Source organism: Sarcophilus harrisii, chromosome 2 (genome assembly GCF_902635505.1).
Source record: "Sarcophilus harrisii chromosome 2, mSarHar1.11, whole genome shotgun sequence".
NCBI lineage: Eukaryota > Metazoa > Chordata > Mammalia > Dasyuromorphia > Dasyuridae > Sarcophilus > Sarcophilus harrisii.
Genome location: NC_045427.1, coordinates 186,322,170 through 186,339,929, shown reverse-complemented (window position 1 = coordinate 186,339,929; position 17,760 = coordinate 186,322,170). Strand labels below are relative to the sequence as shown.

The 17,760-nt window shown below is 33.6% G+C and overlaps 1 protein-coding gene across 4 annotated transcripts in view; it reads right to left on the bottom strand.

Annotated features, from left to right (window-relative positions):
* Positions 1-17,760, bottom strand: part of DCDC2C (doublecortin domain containing 2C) — a 186,417-nt gene that overhangs the window by 22,614 nt on the left and 146,043 nt on the right. For 3 of the 4 annotated variants that reach the window (XM_031951182.1, XM_031951181.1, XM_003757892.2), the window contains one exon: positions 2,985-3,045. The exons of the other annotated variant lie outside the window; for it this stretch is intronic. In XM_031951182.1, coding sequence (XP_031807042.1) covers positions 2,985-3,045 — 61 coding nt within the window. The remainder of the gene's footprint in view (positions 1-2,984; positions 3,046-17,760) is intronic. 4 annotated transcript variants of the gene reach the window in all.

Below are 17,760 nucleotides of genomic sequence, written 5' to 3'. Positions count from 1 at the left end.
ATGCCAGGCATTCTATTAGATACTGAGAATACAAAGACAAAAAAAAATGAAAGTTCCCAACCTTAAGAAATTTAGTATGTCAGAGGAGATCCCTTGTACATTATATATAGATATATAGATATATATAGATATATATAGATATGAGACAGAGACAGACAAAAAAATAGAGACAGAGAGAGAAAGAGACACCAGACTTATTATTTCTTTCATGGAGGGAGCTTCTCTTGAAAAAATTTCTCGACAAATCTGTCAATATATTCTCTTAACTTATAAAAAGTTGCCTAGATTCTGGACAGCAGTTTGGAATTATACCCAAAGGGCTATAAAACTATATGTACCTTTTGACCCATCAATATCACTAACCAAGTCTGTATACACTAAAAAATATTCATAGCAGCTCTTTTTGTTGTGGCATAAAATTAGATATTGAGGAAATTCTCATCAAATGAGGAATGGCTGAACAAGTTGTGATACACATTTGTGATGGAATACTATTGTGTTATAAGAAATGATGGCTAGGAGGCTCTCAGAAAAACCTGAGAAGACTTATGTGAACTGATGTAAAGTGAAATAAACAGACCCAGGAGACCATTATTTACAGTAACAGCAATATTGTATCATAGTCAACTCCAGTAATATAACTATCTAACATAGTTCTAAAAGATGCATGATGAAAAATGTCTTACTACCAGAAAAAGAACTGATTTAGTACAGAATGAAACATACTTTTTAAAAATTTATTATTCTTGTGGATTTTTTAAATCTGCTTTCTTTTGCAACATGGTTAATACAGAAATATTTTGCATCACTGCACATACATATAATCCATATTAAATTGCTAACCCTCTCAAGAATGGGGAAAGGTTAGAAGAAAGGAAAAACTATGGAACTTGAATTTTATTTTAAAGTGCTAATAGTATTTATTTACATATAACTGAGAAAAAATGAAAATTTAATGTAAAAATTTAAAAATATAAAGTGGGCAACTCCATTCTAAAAATAAAAATAAAAAGTTGCCTAAAGCACTGAGAAATTAGAAGACTTGTCCCGGTCACACAACCAATATGTGTCAGAGGTGTTCAGCCATCTGTTCTCTTTGCTACATGCATTAGAAAGAAAAAGAGTGGCAGACAGAGACAGAGAAACAGAGACAGACAGACAAAGCAGGGGGAAGAGAGAGAGAGAATACAGAGACAGAAAGAAACAGAGAGAGGACTGAAGGACAGAGGGACAGAGGGAGGGAGGGAGAGAAAATGGAAGGGAGGGAGGAAGAGGGAAAGGGAAAGAAGAGAGGGGAGAGAGACAGTCAGACAGACATATAGAATGTATAGGTTTGACCATTTCATCCCCCTATTCAAAAATCTTCAATGACTTTCTACTGCTTACAAATAAAATACAAACTCCTTATCCTGGCATTTAAGACTTTCCACCGTATGACTACAATGTTCTTTTCAGTCTTTTAGCATTCCCTTTTTTTATTTTTTTTATTAAAGCTTTTTATTTTCTAAACATATTTATGGATAATTTTTCAACATTGACCCTTGCAAAATCTTGTGTTCCAAATTTTCCCCTCTTCCCCCCACTCTCTTCCCCTAGATGGTAAGTAATCCATTATATATTAAATATGTCAAAAATATATATGTTAAAACCAGCATATATATATATATATATACATATATATATATATATATATATTATACACATATTTATATAATGCTGCACAAGAAAACTCAGATCACAAAGAGAAAAAATAGGAAACAAAACAAAATGCAAGCAAACAACAAAAAAGGTGAAAATGCTATGTTGTAATCCAAACTCAGTTCCCACAGTCTTCTCTGGGTGTAAATGTCTCTCATCATCACAAGACACCTGGCCTGAATCATCCCATTGTTGAAAAGAACAATGTTCATCAGAATTGATCTTCATATAATATTGCTGTTGCCATATACAATGATCTTCTGGTTCTGCTCACTTCACTTAGCATCAGTTCATATAAGTTGTTCCAGGTCTCTCTGAAATCATCCTGATTCTCATAGAATAATATTCCATAAAATTCATATCCCATAACTTATTCAGCCATTCTCCAACTGATGGGCATCCATTCGGTTTCCAGTTTCTTGCCACTACAAAAAGGACTGCCACAAACATTTTAGCATTCCCTTTTAAACATTCAAATAAAACTGTTTGCTTTTCCTCAATCTCATGTCACCATTTTTACCTTTCTACCCATGCTGTCTCTCATGACTAGAAGAGATTCACCCTATCAATGTCTCTACCTGTTAAAAATCCTTCCTATCCTTAAGAGTCCCATCTTACGTGCTACCTTTTCAATTAGTCAATCAACAAGCATGTATTAAGCATTTACAATGTGCTAAGAACAAGTAAAAATGATGAGGAGCAAAAGGAGGAGGACTAACTGATGACATTTACATGGGAGATTAATAACTGGAATATTAAATATTCCATTATTTATCAGAATATATGTCCTCATTTGGAAATACCGAAGCATTTGGGTTTAGACATATTTATGAGCACTTCCTATTATCTGTGTGGGCTTGAATATATCACTTAATCAAGCTCAATTTCCTCATCTATAAAATGAGAATTAGCTAAATGACCTCAAAGATTCCTTCCATCTGAGACATTTTATGATCTTTTAAACTTCAGTTTCTATAAAGTACTTGAGGGCAGAATCACAACTAGATTTAATTATATATCTATGTCCCCTATCACCTAGGATAGTACCTTAGACATTTAACTAATAGTTGTTGAATGCAAAGAAAGAATGAATGATTATAGGTAACTGTGTTTTAGGAGATGAAATCTGAACTGAATAATAACCAAATCACTTGTAGTTAATCACATCATCACTATATCATCATTATATTATCATGTCTCAAACAGCATTCTAATTCACATTTATATTTCATTAAATTACTATGGAAATAAATACTCTCCAATTCTTTGCCATCTATATAACATACCTCTGACTTTTGATCTGAAAAATAAGCCAAACATCTTTAAACGCCATTCTTTTTTGCTTCCCTGCAATAGAAATCAACAAGGTTAATAATTAATTTCATCTTTTAAGTCTTAGAAATTTAAATTTCCAGGATTAAAATATTCGGTTTAATAGGATCCTGGGAAATGGTAGGGGTTACCAATTTTATTATCAAATCCAGATTATAGAGCAGGAAACTGAGACTCCTAGAGTTTGCATGATATGTCTATATTCACATAGTTAATTGCAGAGATGGGATTTGAATCCAAGTCTCCTGACTCTAAGTCAATACTTTCTTTTCCATCTAACCATGTTTCCTATATAATGAAACACTTGAGTACCATATTCCAGGCCAGCGTTGCCCCAGGACATCAAATCTGGTCCCTACTGATCCCTGGACTTGTGAACTTTTAAAAAAAAAAAAAAAGTCAAGAAACTTGTACAGTTCCAAAATTAAAACCATGTCTGAGACCCAATGGAACAACTGGATCTATGAATTCAATTCTGACTGAGTATTCAAGATTACCTAGAACACCCTACAAATATCATCTTCCCTGTCCCATTCCATCCCCAGGCAATGTCTTGTTCAAAGTCCCAGAGCAAAACCAAAAGTTAGGGGTTACTCATATTAGCTTCTAGCTCCCCAAAGGCTCAGTCCAAACTACAAACATCTCCAGAGATATGAGATAAGGCAACATGAACCCAAGATGCTATTAGCTAAAACTCACTCATTTGGCATTGTTCTAGAAGTTGAAATTTATAATTTGTTTTTAAATCAAATTATATAAAATCATCCTATAAAAACTATATAGCAAAGAACAAAAGTCTGGAAAAGCTGCAACCACTATTGTTTTTAGAAATGATTAAATATTTAGTGTGTATACATGTACTTCTGAAAATTTTAACACATTCATTTAAGTTGCAATGCATGACCAAGAAAATGGAGATCTTTGGCATCATTATATATCTACAGCAAATTATTAAGTGCCCATTATATAGGTAGCTTAGCATATGTCCTAAATACCTATCCTAAGTTTTGGCAAATATACAAAGTAAATAAGATTAAAGTTCCTGCCTTCAAGGAACTCTGTTGTTGGTGGTTGTTATTGTTCAGTTGTTTCAGTAGTATTAGGCTCTTTGTGACCCTATTTGGGGATTTCTTGGCAAAGATACTGGAATAGTTTGCCATGTCTTCTCCAGCTCTTTTTAAAATGAAGAAACTGAATAGGTTAAATGACTTGACCAGGTCACAGAGTTAGTGACTATGATTGCTCAATTTGAACTCAGGTCCTCCTGACTCCAGTCCCTATGTTCTATTCACTGTACTACTTATAGGGCAGAAGGCTACTTACCTAGCAATCTCAACTATAAGAAATAGGCTAGAAACAAAAAACAACTCCTTTGAACAACCAAAATAGATATTATTTTAAAAAATGCAATTTTGGAACTATCCCCAAAGAGCTATCAAACTGTGCATACCCTTTGATCTAGCAGTTTCACTACTGGATTTATATCCCAAAGAGTTCATAAAAAAGGGCTCACATGTTCAAAAATATTTATAGCTACTCTTTTTGTAATGAGAAGTAAATAGAGATAGTAGATGCCCCTCAGTTAAGGAACGGCTAAGTAACTTATGGTATATGAATGTAATGGAATATTATTGTTCTATAATAAATGATGAGCAAGCTGATTTCAAAAAACCCTGGAAAAACTTGCATGAACTGATGCTCTAAGTAAATTGAGCAGAACCAAGAAAACATTATACACAGTAACTACAAGATTACGTGATGATCAACTATTAGACATGGCTCTTTTCATCAATAAGGTGATTCAAGGAAATTCCAATAGTCTTGTGATAGAAATTGCCATCCACATCCAAAGAGAGAATTATCGAGACTGAATGTAGATCAAAGTATAATTTTTTTCACTTTTTGTTGTTATTGTTGCTTGGTTGTTGGGTTTTTTTTTCCTTTCTCATGTTTTTTTTTTCCTTTTTGATCTGATTTTTTGTGTGTGTGCAATATAATGAATATGGAAATAAATTTAGAACTGCACATGTTTAACTTATATCAAATTGCTTGCTCTCTTGAAGAGGGGAAAGGAGAGAGGAAAGGGAGGAAAATTCGAAACACAAGGTTTCTGTAAAAGTGAATGTTGGAAACTATCTGCATGTAATTGGAAAAAATAAAATACTATTTTAAAAAGAGGAAAAAACACATATTAGATTTTGTAAAAGTGAATGTTGAAAGCTATCTTTGCATATATTTGGAAAAAATAAAACACTATTTTAAAAAAGAAGAAAAATCATATATTAAAGTATACTTCCTTTATTTGCTCCCAGTCCTTCATTCTTATGATGTAGTTCTAACAAACAGCTCACTTGCTTGACACTTTGAACTTCACAGGCTTTTCCTCACAACTCTAATGCAATATATAAATTTTTGTTGTTCCTGCTATTTAATCACTTAGTCATTTTCAACCCCCATTTGGGGTTTTCTTAGCAAAGATATTAAAATGGTTTGCCATTGTTTTCCATCACTATACATTGGAAAAGAAAAGTCATCTGCCAATCAAACATTAAGTGTATATATATATATATATATATATATATATATATAGTAAATTTTTGAACAGAAAAAGCTAAAAGAATCAGCAATAATTTCACATAAAATGTATAGGATTTGAACAGAGGGATTCTAGAAGACCTGAATTGCAACTCATTCTTGTGGCTTCAGAAGGCAAGGGACGTGCATGATAAAACTTTAAGAGTTTCCTCACAAAAAAGTTCCATGAAAACAAACCATATAGGACTGGGAAGAGCAAGAGGTGGCTATCTGCTTATGTGTAGCGCTTTGTTGCCCAAAAAGGCCAGATAAATGAGCTGCAGCTATATTTTCACATAACCAAATCATCCCAATTGGCACAGGATGCCCTTTGAAAGTTTTTCAGAGCAATTTGTAAGCTCTGAATTCCAACCACTTAAAATTAAATACTTGGAAGGCTATTAGTTATAAACCAGTCACTTCCTATGTCATAAAAGAATTTAAAACATTCCACAAAAGCAGTGAACTGCAAAGATGGGCATCAGATGACAAAATAATGCTTTATGGCTTTTTCAGGGGCCAGCGGCAGCAATTCCTGCACAGAACTGACATTTTGTCCGTGATCAATAAAGTATAGGGGATCCAAACTAATAAAAAGGTATCTTGAGATATAAGGCCACAGATTTAGAGTGAGAATGGATCTGCAGTTTAACTATCTCTGTGACCTTAGACAAGTTACTTTCAGGGCCTCAGTTACCTTATCTAGCTAAATTTTATTCATTAAATATTTACTATGTACCAGGTACAAAGCTATATATACACATATATCTAAAGATTCAAAGACGAAAGCAAAATAGTTCCCTCCCCTCAAGTCCTCAAGCTTAATGGAGATACAAAAGACAGGCACACACGTAAATGTGTTCTCTGTGTCCATTGTGTATAAGTATGTATATGTTTGTATATGTGAATGTATATCTGGATATAGATACAAATACATATAAATGTATATGTAAATATATATACTATTGTAATAGCTAACATTTATATAGCATTATACTACATGAGGTAGGTGCTACTATTAATCTTATTTTATAGTTAAACAAATGGAGACAGACGAGGGTTAAATGACTTGCCCAGGGCCATATAGCTAGTTGTTGTTTGAGGCTAAATTTGAATTGAGCTCTTCCTAACTCCAAACTTAAAGCTCTATCCACTACACCACCTAGCTGCTCCAATGTGTATGTATACTGAGAAGACAGAAAGAGACACAGACAGAGAGAGACAGAGAGAGAGACAGAGAAATGATGCATGTGTTAAGTCTTGAAGTAAACCAGGAATTCCAAGAAATGGAGAATATGAGAGAATGGGCTCTAGGGATGAAAGATAGAAAATATGCACAAACACAGAGATGACAGATGGTGTATTGTAGGTGAAGAGCTGCAAAAGAGCAGTTTGGCTAGATCACGGAGTACTTAGAGGGGAGTAATATGTAATAATGCATAAAGACAGCTTACATAAAAATGCATAAAGATGGTGCAGTAGGCAGAGCACTGAGCTTAGAGTCGGAAATTTTTGCTGTTGTTCACTCATTTTAGTTACATCCAATTCTTCATGACCTCATTTGGGGTTTCCTTGGCAAAGACACTACAGTGGGTTGCTATGTCCTTCTCCAGCTCATTTTACAGATGAGAAAATTGAGGCAAGTGGGGTTAAATGACTTGGCCAGAATCACACAGGTAGTAAATGTCTGAAGCTAGATTTGAATTCAAGAAGATGAGTCTTTCTGACTTCAGGCCTAGCACTCTACCCACTGTGCCTCTTACCTACCAGGAGGAAGACCTAAGTTCAAAGTTCAAAAAACAAAGTTCAAAATTTGCAAGTCATTTAACCTCTTCCAGCTTCAGTTTCCTCATCTGTAAAATGTAAGAGGATCTATCTCCCAGAGGTGTTATAAGGATCATATGAATTAACAATTGTCATATGCTTTATGAATGTTTAAATGTTACCTAAATGCTAGCTTTTATCATTATTTTTAATAATATTATTACAGCTAGAAAGATAAAATGGGACAAAGTTGTGACAAACTTTTAAATAACAAAGAGGAGTTTTGTTATTCTGGAGGTAACAGGGAATCAATAATGTTTATCAGGTAGGGAGCTGATATGATCAGATATGTACTTTAAGAATATAAGTATCACTTGGGCAGCACGTATATCAATAATGGACTACAGTAAGAATATTTTGTATTATTTTCCCAAGATGCAAAATATGTTAGTTATGGCTTTTTCTTTATGGGTTATCATACTTAAAAGTCTAACCTTGAATTCCCATGAAATTCCCAGGTATCCCTAATTCCTTATTGCTTTCTATTTCTTATTTTCATGAGAAAGAAGTTGAAGATGAGATATGAAAAGGTATTTTTTATCACTCTGGTAAATGTTTTGGCATAGAAGATTAATCGTCTCAATTTATATTTCTAAAAAATTTTATATAATTTATTCATTTTATCCTTGCAAAGCACATTGTAAATTCAGAGTATAAGTAATTAATGTGCATTTTTCACATAAAAAAATTAATTCTTTGAGAGGTGATATGATGCATCCAAAGTAATATATTAAATAAATAAATGGTTGACCACCACCAGTCAAATCACCAGACTCCAAATCTTGTGTTTTGTGCCTTTCCAAACACTACTATACCACAGCTGTATGTACCATGACCACCTTCCAAATGGAAACTAATAACCTAAATGAAATTATTCTAGGATTGTGGATCCCAATTAGTCTTTTACTTTTCTACAATGGGAAATTGTAAGTTAATTATTTGTTGATCTGCTGCTAATGACCTTCTTCCTGTACTACCTTTTATTTACTTACTTCAAATGTATGTGTTTGTGTACAGCTGTAGTTATTAGTTTAGTTTTCTATTAATGCTATGTATTTTATATGCACTTGTCTCTCCCATTAAAATGTAAGATATCTTTATGAGTAGGGCTTGTTTCATTCATTATACCCTGTAATATCCCTAAGATTTAGCACCATGTCTGGCATACAGTAGATACTTAATACTTATTGACTATTAATTATTGAGTTTGAGCCTTTTTGTTCATATTTCTAAACAGTACAATGTGATCATCTTATCAAAAAGGGCCCAAGAAACATATCACTAATTGCTATTGTCATTAAAGGACTTCTTATAAAAATATTTCATTATAGCCATTTACTTTAGTAGACATATTTTAAAATATTGCAAGAGTTGTTTCCTAAGATAACTTTGGTATAAGAAGATTTTTACTTATGTTTCATACATTCTGATGATTGTGAGTCTGCCCCTTTATTTTTCTTTAAGGTAGATGAACTTAGATCTTTTTACAAGCCAAGTCCTTACTTTAAATAGCCAGATTATTTGCTGTAGAAATGACAAGGGCTCAGTCAATATTAATTGATGGTAATGAATGATTATATTCTCTTGGGAAATCAGTAACAGGAACAATAAGAAAAATATTTCTGAAAAAAAAAGTATCTGTTTCCATTGCTGAGTCTCCTTTTATAGACAGCGTTTCATCCTGAGTAAAAATTTTTTAAAATATTAGAAACGAGAAATGAAAAAATAGGAAATGAGATAATATATGAGACCTAGAGAGAAATGGGAAATGACTGCTTAAATAAATTAGGCACAAAGGAAGGATTAAGGAAAATACTGCTTCTTTGTGAAACACGAGAAAAAAGTATAGTTTCTTGGACTTTGAAAGAAAGCCTTGAAAAAAAATAAAGGGAACATTAAAGGTAGAGTTACAAAAAGACCTGTATTCAAGGCCTAGTTTTGCCACCTATTAACTAATGTGACTTTGAACAAGTCTTTTAATCTCACTAAGGCTCAGTTTTATCTTCTATAAAATGGGGGTTTTACCTACATTTAAAAATAAACAACTTTGATTATATTTAAAAATTTTTGCATATACAAAACCAACATAGCCAAGATTAGAAGGAAAGCAGAAAGCTAGGAAAAAATGTTTACAGCCAATGTTTCTGATAAAGGTCTCATTTCTAAAATATATGAAGAATTGAGTCAAAGTTATAAGAATATAAATCATTCTCCAGTTGATAAACATCAAAGGATATCAACAGATAATTTTGAGATGAAGGAATTAAAGACATTTATAGTCATATGAAAAAATGCTCTAAATCACTATTGATTAGAGAAATTCAAATCAAAACAACTCTGAGGTACCACTTTACACCTCTCAGATTAACTAACATGACAGGAAAAGATAATGAAAAATGTTGGAGGGGATGTGGGGAAGCAGAGACACTAACGCATTGTTGGAGAAGTTGTGAAATGATCCAATTATTTTGGAGAGCAATTCGGAACTATGCTCAAAAGGGTATAAAACTGTGCATGCAACTTTGATCCAGCAGTGTCTCCACTGGGTCGGTATCGCAAAGAAATCATAAATGAGGGGAAAGGACCAACATGTGCAAAAATATTTGTAGCAGTTCTTTTTGTGGTGGCAAAGAATTGGAAAATGAGTAGATGTCCATCAATTAGGGAATAGCTGAATGAAGTAATGGAATATTGTTGTTCTATTAAAAATGATGAACAGCTGATTTCAGAAAGGCGTGAAAAGATTCACATGAACTGATGTTGAGCAAAACAAGCAGAATAAGGAAAACATTTTATGTTTACATGTCTTATAGAGCACTAGATTTAACAAAATGGAATGTTTTTCCTGACCACAAGAGGTTTACAGCATAGGTAATAACACATGATTGAACAAACAGTATATAATCAAGTAATAAACTGTATGATCAGCACCAGTTCAAATAGTCCAGAAAGCTTTTGTGACTTAAATTGAACCTTGAGGACAAGACTGGAATAAGAAGAAAAAAGAAAGAAATGCATTTCAGATAAAAGGGCCATAAGCACCGTACCAAGAGTGAAAATAAACACTGTGTTGATTAGGGTAGAGTTCCCATTAGGGAATCAGGGAAAGTACAGTTGAAGTGATAGGTTGAGGGAAAATTAAAAAGACTTGGCCAGTGTAGAAAAGGAGATTACAGAATCAAAGAATCAGCATCACAGAAATTCAGAGATGGAAGAGAATTAGGAGGTTGTCTATTCCAACAAATACTCAAAAAAGAATACTCACTGAAGGATTATAGACAGGTAGCAAGTCAACCACTATATAAAACCTCAAATGAGAGGAAAGTTATCCCTCTGAAAGAAGCCCTTTTCCATATTTGGAGAGAGCTCTAATTATTAGTAAATCCTTGTTTATATCAAGCTGAAATTTTATTCTTTACAACTACCACTGATTGCTAGGGGTTCTCCCCTCTGGAGCCAAGCAGAATGAGTCAAAATTCTCTGAAACATAACAACAACCTTTCAAATACTTGAAGACAAGCTCCTATCCATACCACCATCCCCCTCTTGTCTTCCCTATCCAAGGTAAACATCTCCACTTCCTTTAAATGATATACATAATGCATGATTTTGAAGCCCTTCATTATTATCCTGGTTACCCAATGTGTTCCCAAAAGACTATATTGTCATGAAATATCTGACCTATAATCAGTTTCAAGGAGGAATTGGAGAATAAAAAACAGCATAAAGAAAGTGAAATAATAAAGAGAAAGGTCTATATGTGTAGAGGGCTGAAACTCGAGCTGATGCACTGAGGTCAGTTCAAGCACTTAGGGCTAATTACTGATTGGACAATATTCTATGGGCATATGCTTGGAAAATGGTCCTTCCCACTATCCTGTGCTGGCTCAATGATTGGTGTATACAGAGGATTGTAGGAGGGACTAGGGGGTAGAATAAGACTAGCCAGAGTCACTTTGGCGGTAGACGAGGAAGAAGGCAGTGGCGGAGATTCTGCTTCCATACTGTTCAATCCTGCATCTAAAGACCAAGAATAAAGACTAAGAACTTTTGCTTATCCTGATTCCCACTGATTCTGGGGTGTCTGGAGTGCTAGTGTGGTCATCACATATATATGTCTACTTCTCCCCTATGGTAACACCGGATCATAAGATCATAAATTTGGAACTGGAAAAAATATCAGAGGTCATCTAATGACATCTCAATTTATATCACAAGATGTTGAGAGATGTTACATTTGATAAAGTACATAAAGGCATGTAACCCAAAAACCAATATTGGACATAAAATTCAATGTAAAATATGACACGATGCAAATAAAATAAGCACAGATTCAAGTTTCTTTATCTCCTATTTAGTTGAGCTCTCTTTATCCTTTTGACTTGGGGGATTCTTAAAACTTCTGGCCTGTAATCCATCTGTCAGTACCATGGAAAGGCAAATAAATCACTCAGGTTTCACTATAAAGTAGGGATTCTTAACCCAGAGTTCATCTATGAGGTCCATGAATAGATTTTGAGAGGTCCATGAACTGGAAGCTTTAACATTTTGGTAAATGCATTTGAATGTTAGTAATTTCCATTGTAATACTACACATTTTATTTTATGCATTTAATAGCTAAAATTTTGAGAAGGGATCCAGAGTCTATAGCAGATTGTCAAAGGGATCTATGACCAAAAAAAAAAAAAAAATGCCAAGAAACTCTTGTCTATACAGTATGTGAATATTTGGTGTCAATAGATTTCTAAGATTTTATATTAAGATCAAATTCTCTTTAAAAAGAAATTCTTTTAAAAAACTGGTACATTACTTTTCAGTTAATATTACCCCCAAAAGAATGAGTTTGTATTTTAGTCCAGTGTGTTTCATTAAATATTGAATTCAATTCAGTATATATTTATTAAATGCCTATAATGTTTAAGTTGTTGAGAATGCAATGTGTTAGACTCTGGAAATATAAGAAACAAAAAAATTATAAAATCTTTATCCCCCGGCTCCTATTTACCCTCAAAAATTTTCTGGATAAAATCTATCAAAATGTTTTATTTACAGTGTCCAAAGGCCTCCTCTACATTTAGAAGTTCTGCTAAAGAATATAGAGAGTAATCTGGTAGAGATTGTAATGATACACAGAAAGACTTAAGCAAAACATGGTATCTAGAGATAGTGTAAGAAGGAAAAGGATAAATCCAAAATGCAACTAAGATTTTAGGTTTAAGCAACCTGTGAATGATGATATTACTGACAAGTCAGGGAAACTGATAAGGGAAATTCATTTTGTGGCAAACAGTAAAGATGATGAGTTCAGATTGGGAAATACTATATTTAAGCAAAATTCTAATCCCCCTTCTAACATTTAACTCCTTTGTGTCTTAAATCCTAGGACTAAATCCCTGAGAGGTAAATCTGTTCACATAAAATGTTCTGTTCAACAATCCATAGAAGGGGCTCTCACACTGGGGAGTTTTCCTGTGATTTCAAAGTAATAGATCTTTCATATATTTCTGTACCTAACAACAAAATGATATGAAACACAGGACTAGTACTGTATAGAATTAAAGATAAAATATCCAGGGGTCATCAACATAGAAGAGTTATGCAAAGTTTTGAGACTAGAAGAGTTGTCTAAGAAATAAAAAATTAAAAGATTGAAGAACAAGCTAGGGAAATTAGCCAAAGCTAGAGAGATGAAAAGTTAAAAGAGATCATATAAAGAAAAACCATCAGAGAAATAGTTTGAGAACCAATACAATATAGAATCATGCTAAAAGAAAAGAAAGCTTCAAGAAACAGGAGCAAGGATGGTCAATAATAATAAAAGGTGGCAAAGGATTCAAGAAGAATGAGGATAAAGGAGAAGCCAGTGGATTTGATAACAAGTCACATATCCAATCCTTTGCCAAATCTTCTCATTTCTATCTTTACTTCCCTCAGATATATCTCCTCTATCCTTTACTACCTCTGACAGAGGTACCAATTTCAGGTCCCTATTACTTCTTACCTGAATGACTGTAATAGTTGTCTAATTGGTCTCCCTAGCTCAAGTTTCTCTCCACTCAACAAAGTAATTTTCCAAAAGTTCAGGTCTGACTATGTTACCCACTTACTCAAAAAACAGTGGCTTCCTATTATATCCAGCTCCTCTGTCACTTAAAATTTTAAATGATCTGGTCCCTTGCTATGTTCCCAGTTTCTTTATATTCTACTTGTCTCATACTTCTCTCATAGCCATATTAGCTTGCTTCTTATTCCTTACACTCAACAATCTATCTCCCATCCCATTGCTTTTTCATACTCATCCTCCATACCTGGAATGTTCTTCTTGTTCATCTCCTTGCTACCTCTTTATTTCCCTTGGTTCCTTCAAGACTCAGACCAAATCTTGTCCTCTGTGTGAGGCCTTTTCTGGTCCCCATCACTCCGGCCATGATTTTATGCTCTATTTTCTCTGTATATATCTTGTATGTATATAATTATTTTTTCATATTGTCTTGCCTATTATAATGTGACTCCCTTGAAAACAGGAACTATTCTTTGCTTATCTTTACATTCTTGGTATAATAATAAATGCTTATTGACTGAGTAACTGACAATCATACAGAAAGATAAGTTTCAGGAGAATGGTAGATATAAGACCTAACAAAGAGTTAAATGAGTGAATAGGTAGAAAATGCAGTTAGAGTACTACTCATTGGCAAAGTCTGGCAGCCTAAATGTCCTGCACAGAATCTAGCACACAGTAGATGATCACCTAATATCTATGGTAGGAAGAAAAGGAGAAGGTTTTAAAAAAAAAAAAAGGGAAGAAACAAGAGTGAATGACAAGTTTGAGTTAGTTTTTGTGGATTGAGGAAGCCATATATGCTGAAAATCAGATGAAAGAAACCAGCTAAAAAGAAGAGATTGAAGATGCTGACCAGAAATGAGATAAATGAGAGAACCAGCTCTCTTAAGAATCAGAAACAAATGGGATCCAGGATTGAGATAGATGAGTTAGCTCTAGGGAGGAAAAAGAATGGCCCTTCCCCTGAGACCAGAGAAAGGATTCAACTACTAGAACAGGTAAAACCTAAGAAAGGAAAGTAGGAAGCAACCCCTCCTTCTCCCCAAAAAAGAACTATCCTTGAAGTTATAGATGACTTAAACAAAAGGAATCTGTCTAAATTTGCAAGGTCTCATTTATATCCAAGGATTCTGAAAAAACTGAAATCAGTAAAAAAAAACTAATGTGATGTGACTGAAGGTTGAAAGAGAGTCATATATAACATCTCTCTTTCAAGAAAGGCAAAAAAAGACTCCCACAATGCCTGGAAATTAAAGACATTTCACTTTGAGTTTTGTAACCAGGAAAAAAATTCTAAAGCATAGTATCAAAAATAAATATAATTGAAAGTCTTTGAAAACTCACAGATTTGAGAATGAATATTAACATGGCCTTGTTAAGGATAAATCAGGTCAGATTAATTTATCCTCTGAGATAAAATGGTATTAATGGAAAAACAATGGCTCTACCTTTCCTCTAAGAACTGTTTGCTACTAAAATCAAGAAAACAAAGAATTTATATTTTAGAGCATAATTTTTAAAAACATAAGATTGAATTCTAAGGTCAAAATCTTTGCAAATGAGAAGCCATATGAACTTAGGCAAGTAAAATCCTTTCTGAAGTTCACTTTCTCCCTCTGTAATATGATAGGGTAGATTCTATCATTTCAAAGTCCTCTCAAAGCTAATGATCTATAATAAAAACATTTAAATGCATCAGGAAATCTACTGTACCAAAGCCATTGCACAAATTGTTATGCTATATGAAAAATGACCTTTGCCTGTCTCTTCCACTAAAAGTATCTATTTTAGAATTCTCAAACTTGATCTATATGGCAAAATCTTAATTGAGGAATTTTTCTACCCGAGAAGTAAGTACCAGAAATTAAGTGCACATAGCTCAGGGGCAAGCAACACAAAACTTGTCTCAAACTAGGGGAGGGAGAAAGAGACTCCAGGACACAAGAGAATGACTAAGGAAAAAGTAAAGAAACCAGAGCAAGATGAGGGAGAAGTTCACAGTAGCTGATCACCTGGTTACTTCCTTTTTAGTTAATAAGTTTTATTAAATAGGTGCTAAACTCTGCTGCTTAGCATGCTTCCATTCTATGAAAATGTTCTCAGTACCCTCTAAATACATCACCCTGAAGCAATGCCCCATCTCCCTGTCCTAGTTATGACTGTGACTGTGAGCTATAGGATTTCTTAAAGTAAAATACAACTGTAAAAAAATTATATATATATATATATATATATATATATATATATATATGTATATCTAATTATAGAAAATTAGTATAAATTGCCAGAATATTCTATAAAAGTAATGGGAGATTGTGAGTTATTATCATTACCCTTGATAATTATTCTTGTGTATTATATGTCCAAAAGATTTCCTTGGTTATGGACACATAAGGAAACTTTATACACACACACACACACACACACACACACATATATATATATATATATATATATATAGTATGTGTGTGCATCATTTGTATAGATGTACATATTTTCTTTATTTTCATTTTTATGTTTTATATATATTTATGTGTGTTTCTATATAGAATATATCTGTATACATACATACACACATGCATGTGTATATGCATATGTGCACAGGGTATCCCAAAAGCCTTGGTATAGTTTTAAATTTTAACAGGCATATGTGTGTGTATATATATATACATACATACATATATAGATATATATACATGTCAACAATGTGCTCTACTTTATAGGACTACTTTTTTGCACAGACCTAGAATTTTTGTCTCCTTCAAATAACAATGTAGACAAATTGTAATACATGCATACATATAAACAACACATATATATATATATATGTGTATACATATATGTATATACATGTGTATATGAGGCAGCTTGATGGAAAGAATAGATATTTACCAAAAGAAATATATGTTTTTAGTTTGGTTTGTTTTGGTTTGTTTAATAGGAGAAGTAAACTATATGATTTGAGTAATCTAGCCTGCTCTGTTATGAGATGCAAAAGGCTTGGATGCCAACTGTTATTCTAACACAAATTTATTTATTAGATCCAAGTACACAGGTTATGACTAGTCAGACAGAAGTGATGAATGGAGGGATCTCTGTGACAAGGTCTTCCTCTTGGATGAATGAGCACTACATTTGGGCTAATAACAGAAAGGAAATGAAACCAAAGCATAATTTAAAAGCGTCTTCATACCAATAGCCTCCAGAATAAAAAACTATTCCTAATTTAGGGGGAAAGATCCATATTTGGCCTATGTCTACAATATGTTCATCAGATTTTAGGTGTATCTTGAATGACTATAAACAGGCAGCTCACATTTCCTGCAGCTACTACTGCAGTTTGAAAAGGACAGTCTATTTTTCATCCCAGCTTAATAGGCCAACAATGTGATCTCCTTCATAGGACTACTTTTTTGCACAAGCCTGGAGTTTTTTCCCCTTCAAATATCAATGTAGACAAACCGTAATGATCAAAAATGGGAAAATGAATGCCCTAGCTGGGGCAGGATATTATATGACTCCATGTTATAGAATCTTGGTGCATTCTGAAGAGCCAAGTGAGACCCTCAGTCCCTACTTACCACAGTGCTGCTATTTCTCATCTTGGCTTTCTCTAGGGGGAAGACTGCCAAGTTCACAGAAGATATGTGGAATGAAGAAAAAGGGCTCCTGAAAAATCTAATTTGTCAATTCTGAGTGCCTGTGTACCTTCAAGCCTCTTTTTGCCTCATGTTTCTGATTTTCTTTTCCTCAAAACTACTCAAGGGAAGGATTTTTTTTTCCATCAAAATGTGACTGTCAATTTAGAGAAACCAAGTAATCAATTCACCTAAAATACCCTCCCAGAGTGAGTTCCAGTATGCCTATCCAAACTTTTCGTAAGCCACACAAGTAGCAAATTTGAAGGATTTATTTCTTTTCATCTCTTACTAAAAATTATATTTTAGGTTCCACTGATATATCAGAAACCTGAAACTCAAGTTGTTTGGTCCCTGAAACACAAATGGTTCTCTGTGTATATATGAGTATGCATGTACAAGTGTGCACACATATGCACACATCCATTAAATTGGGCCAGATCTGTTATTCTTGCTATGCAGTCTCCCTGGTAAAGAAACTCCGTCTACTAATACAGGACTGTCTTTGCACCTTAGTCTTAGAGAAGCAGCTAAAGGGCACAACAGTTACAAATAGCTAACCTGGTGCAAAGAAGACCTGAGTTTGAATCCTATCTCAAACATCTACTACCTATGTGACTCTGAGCAAA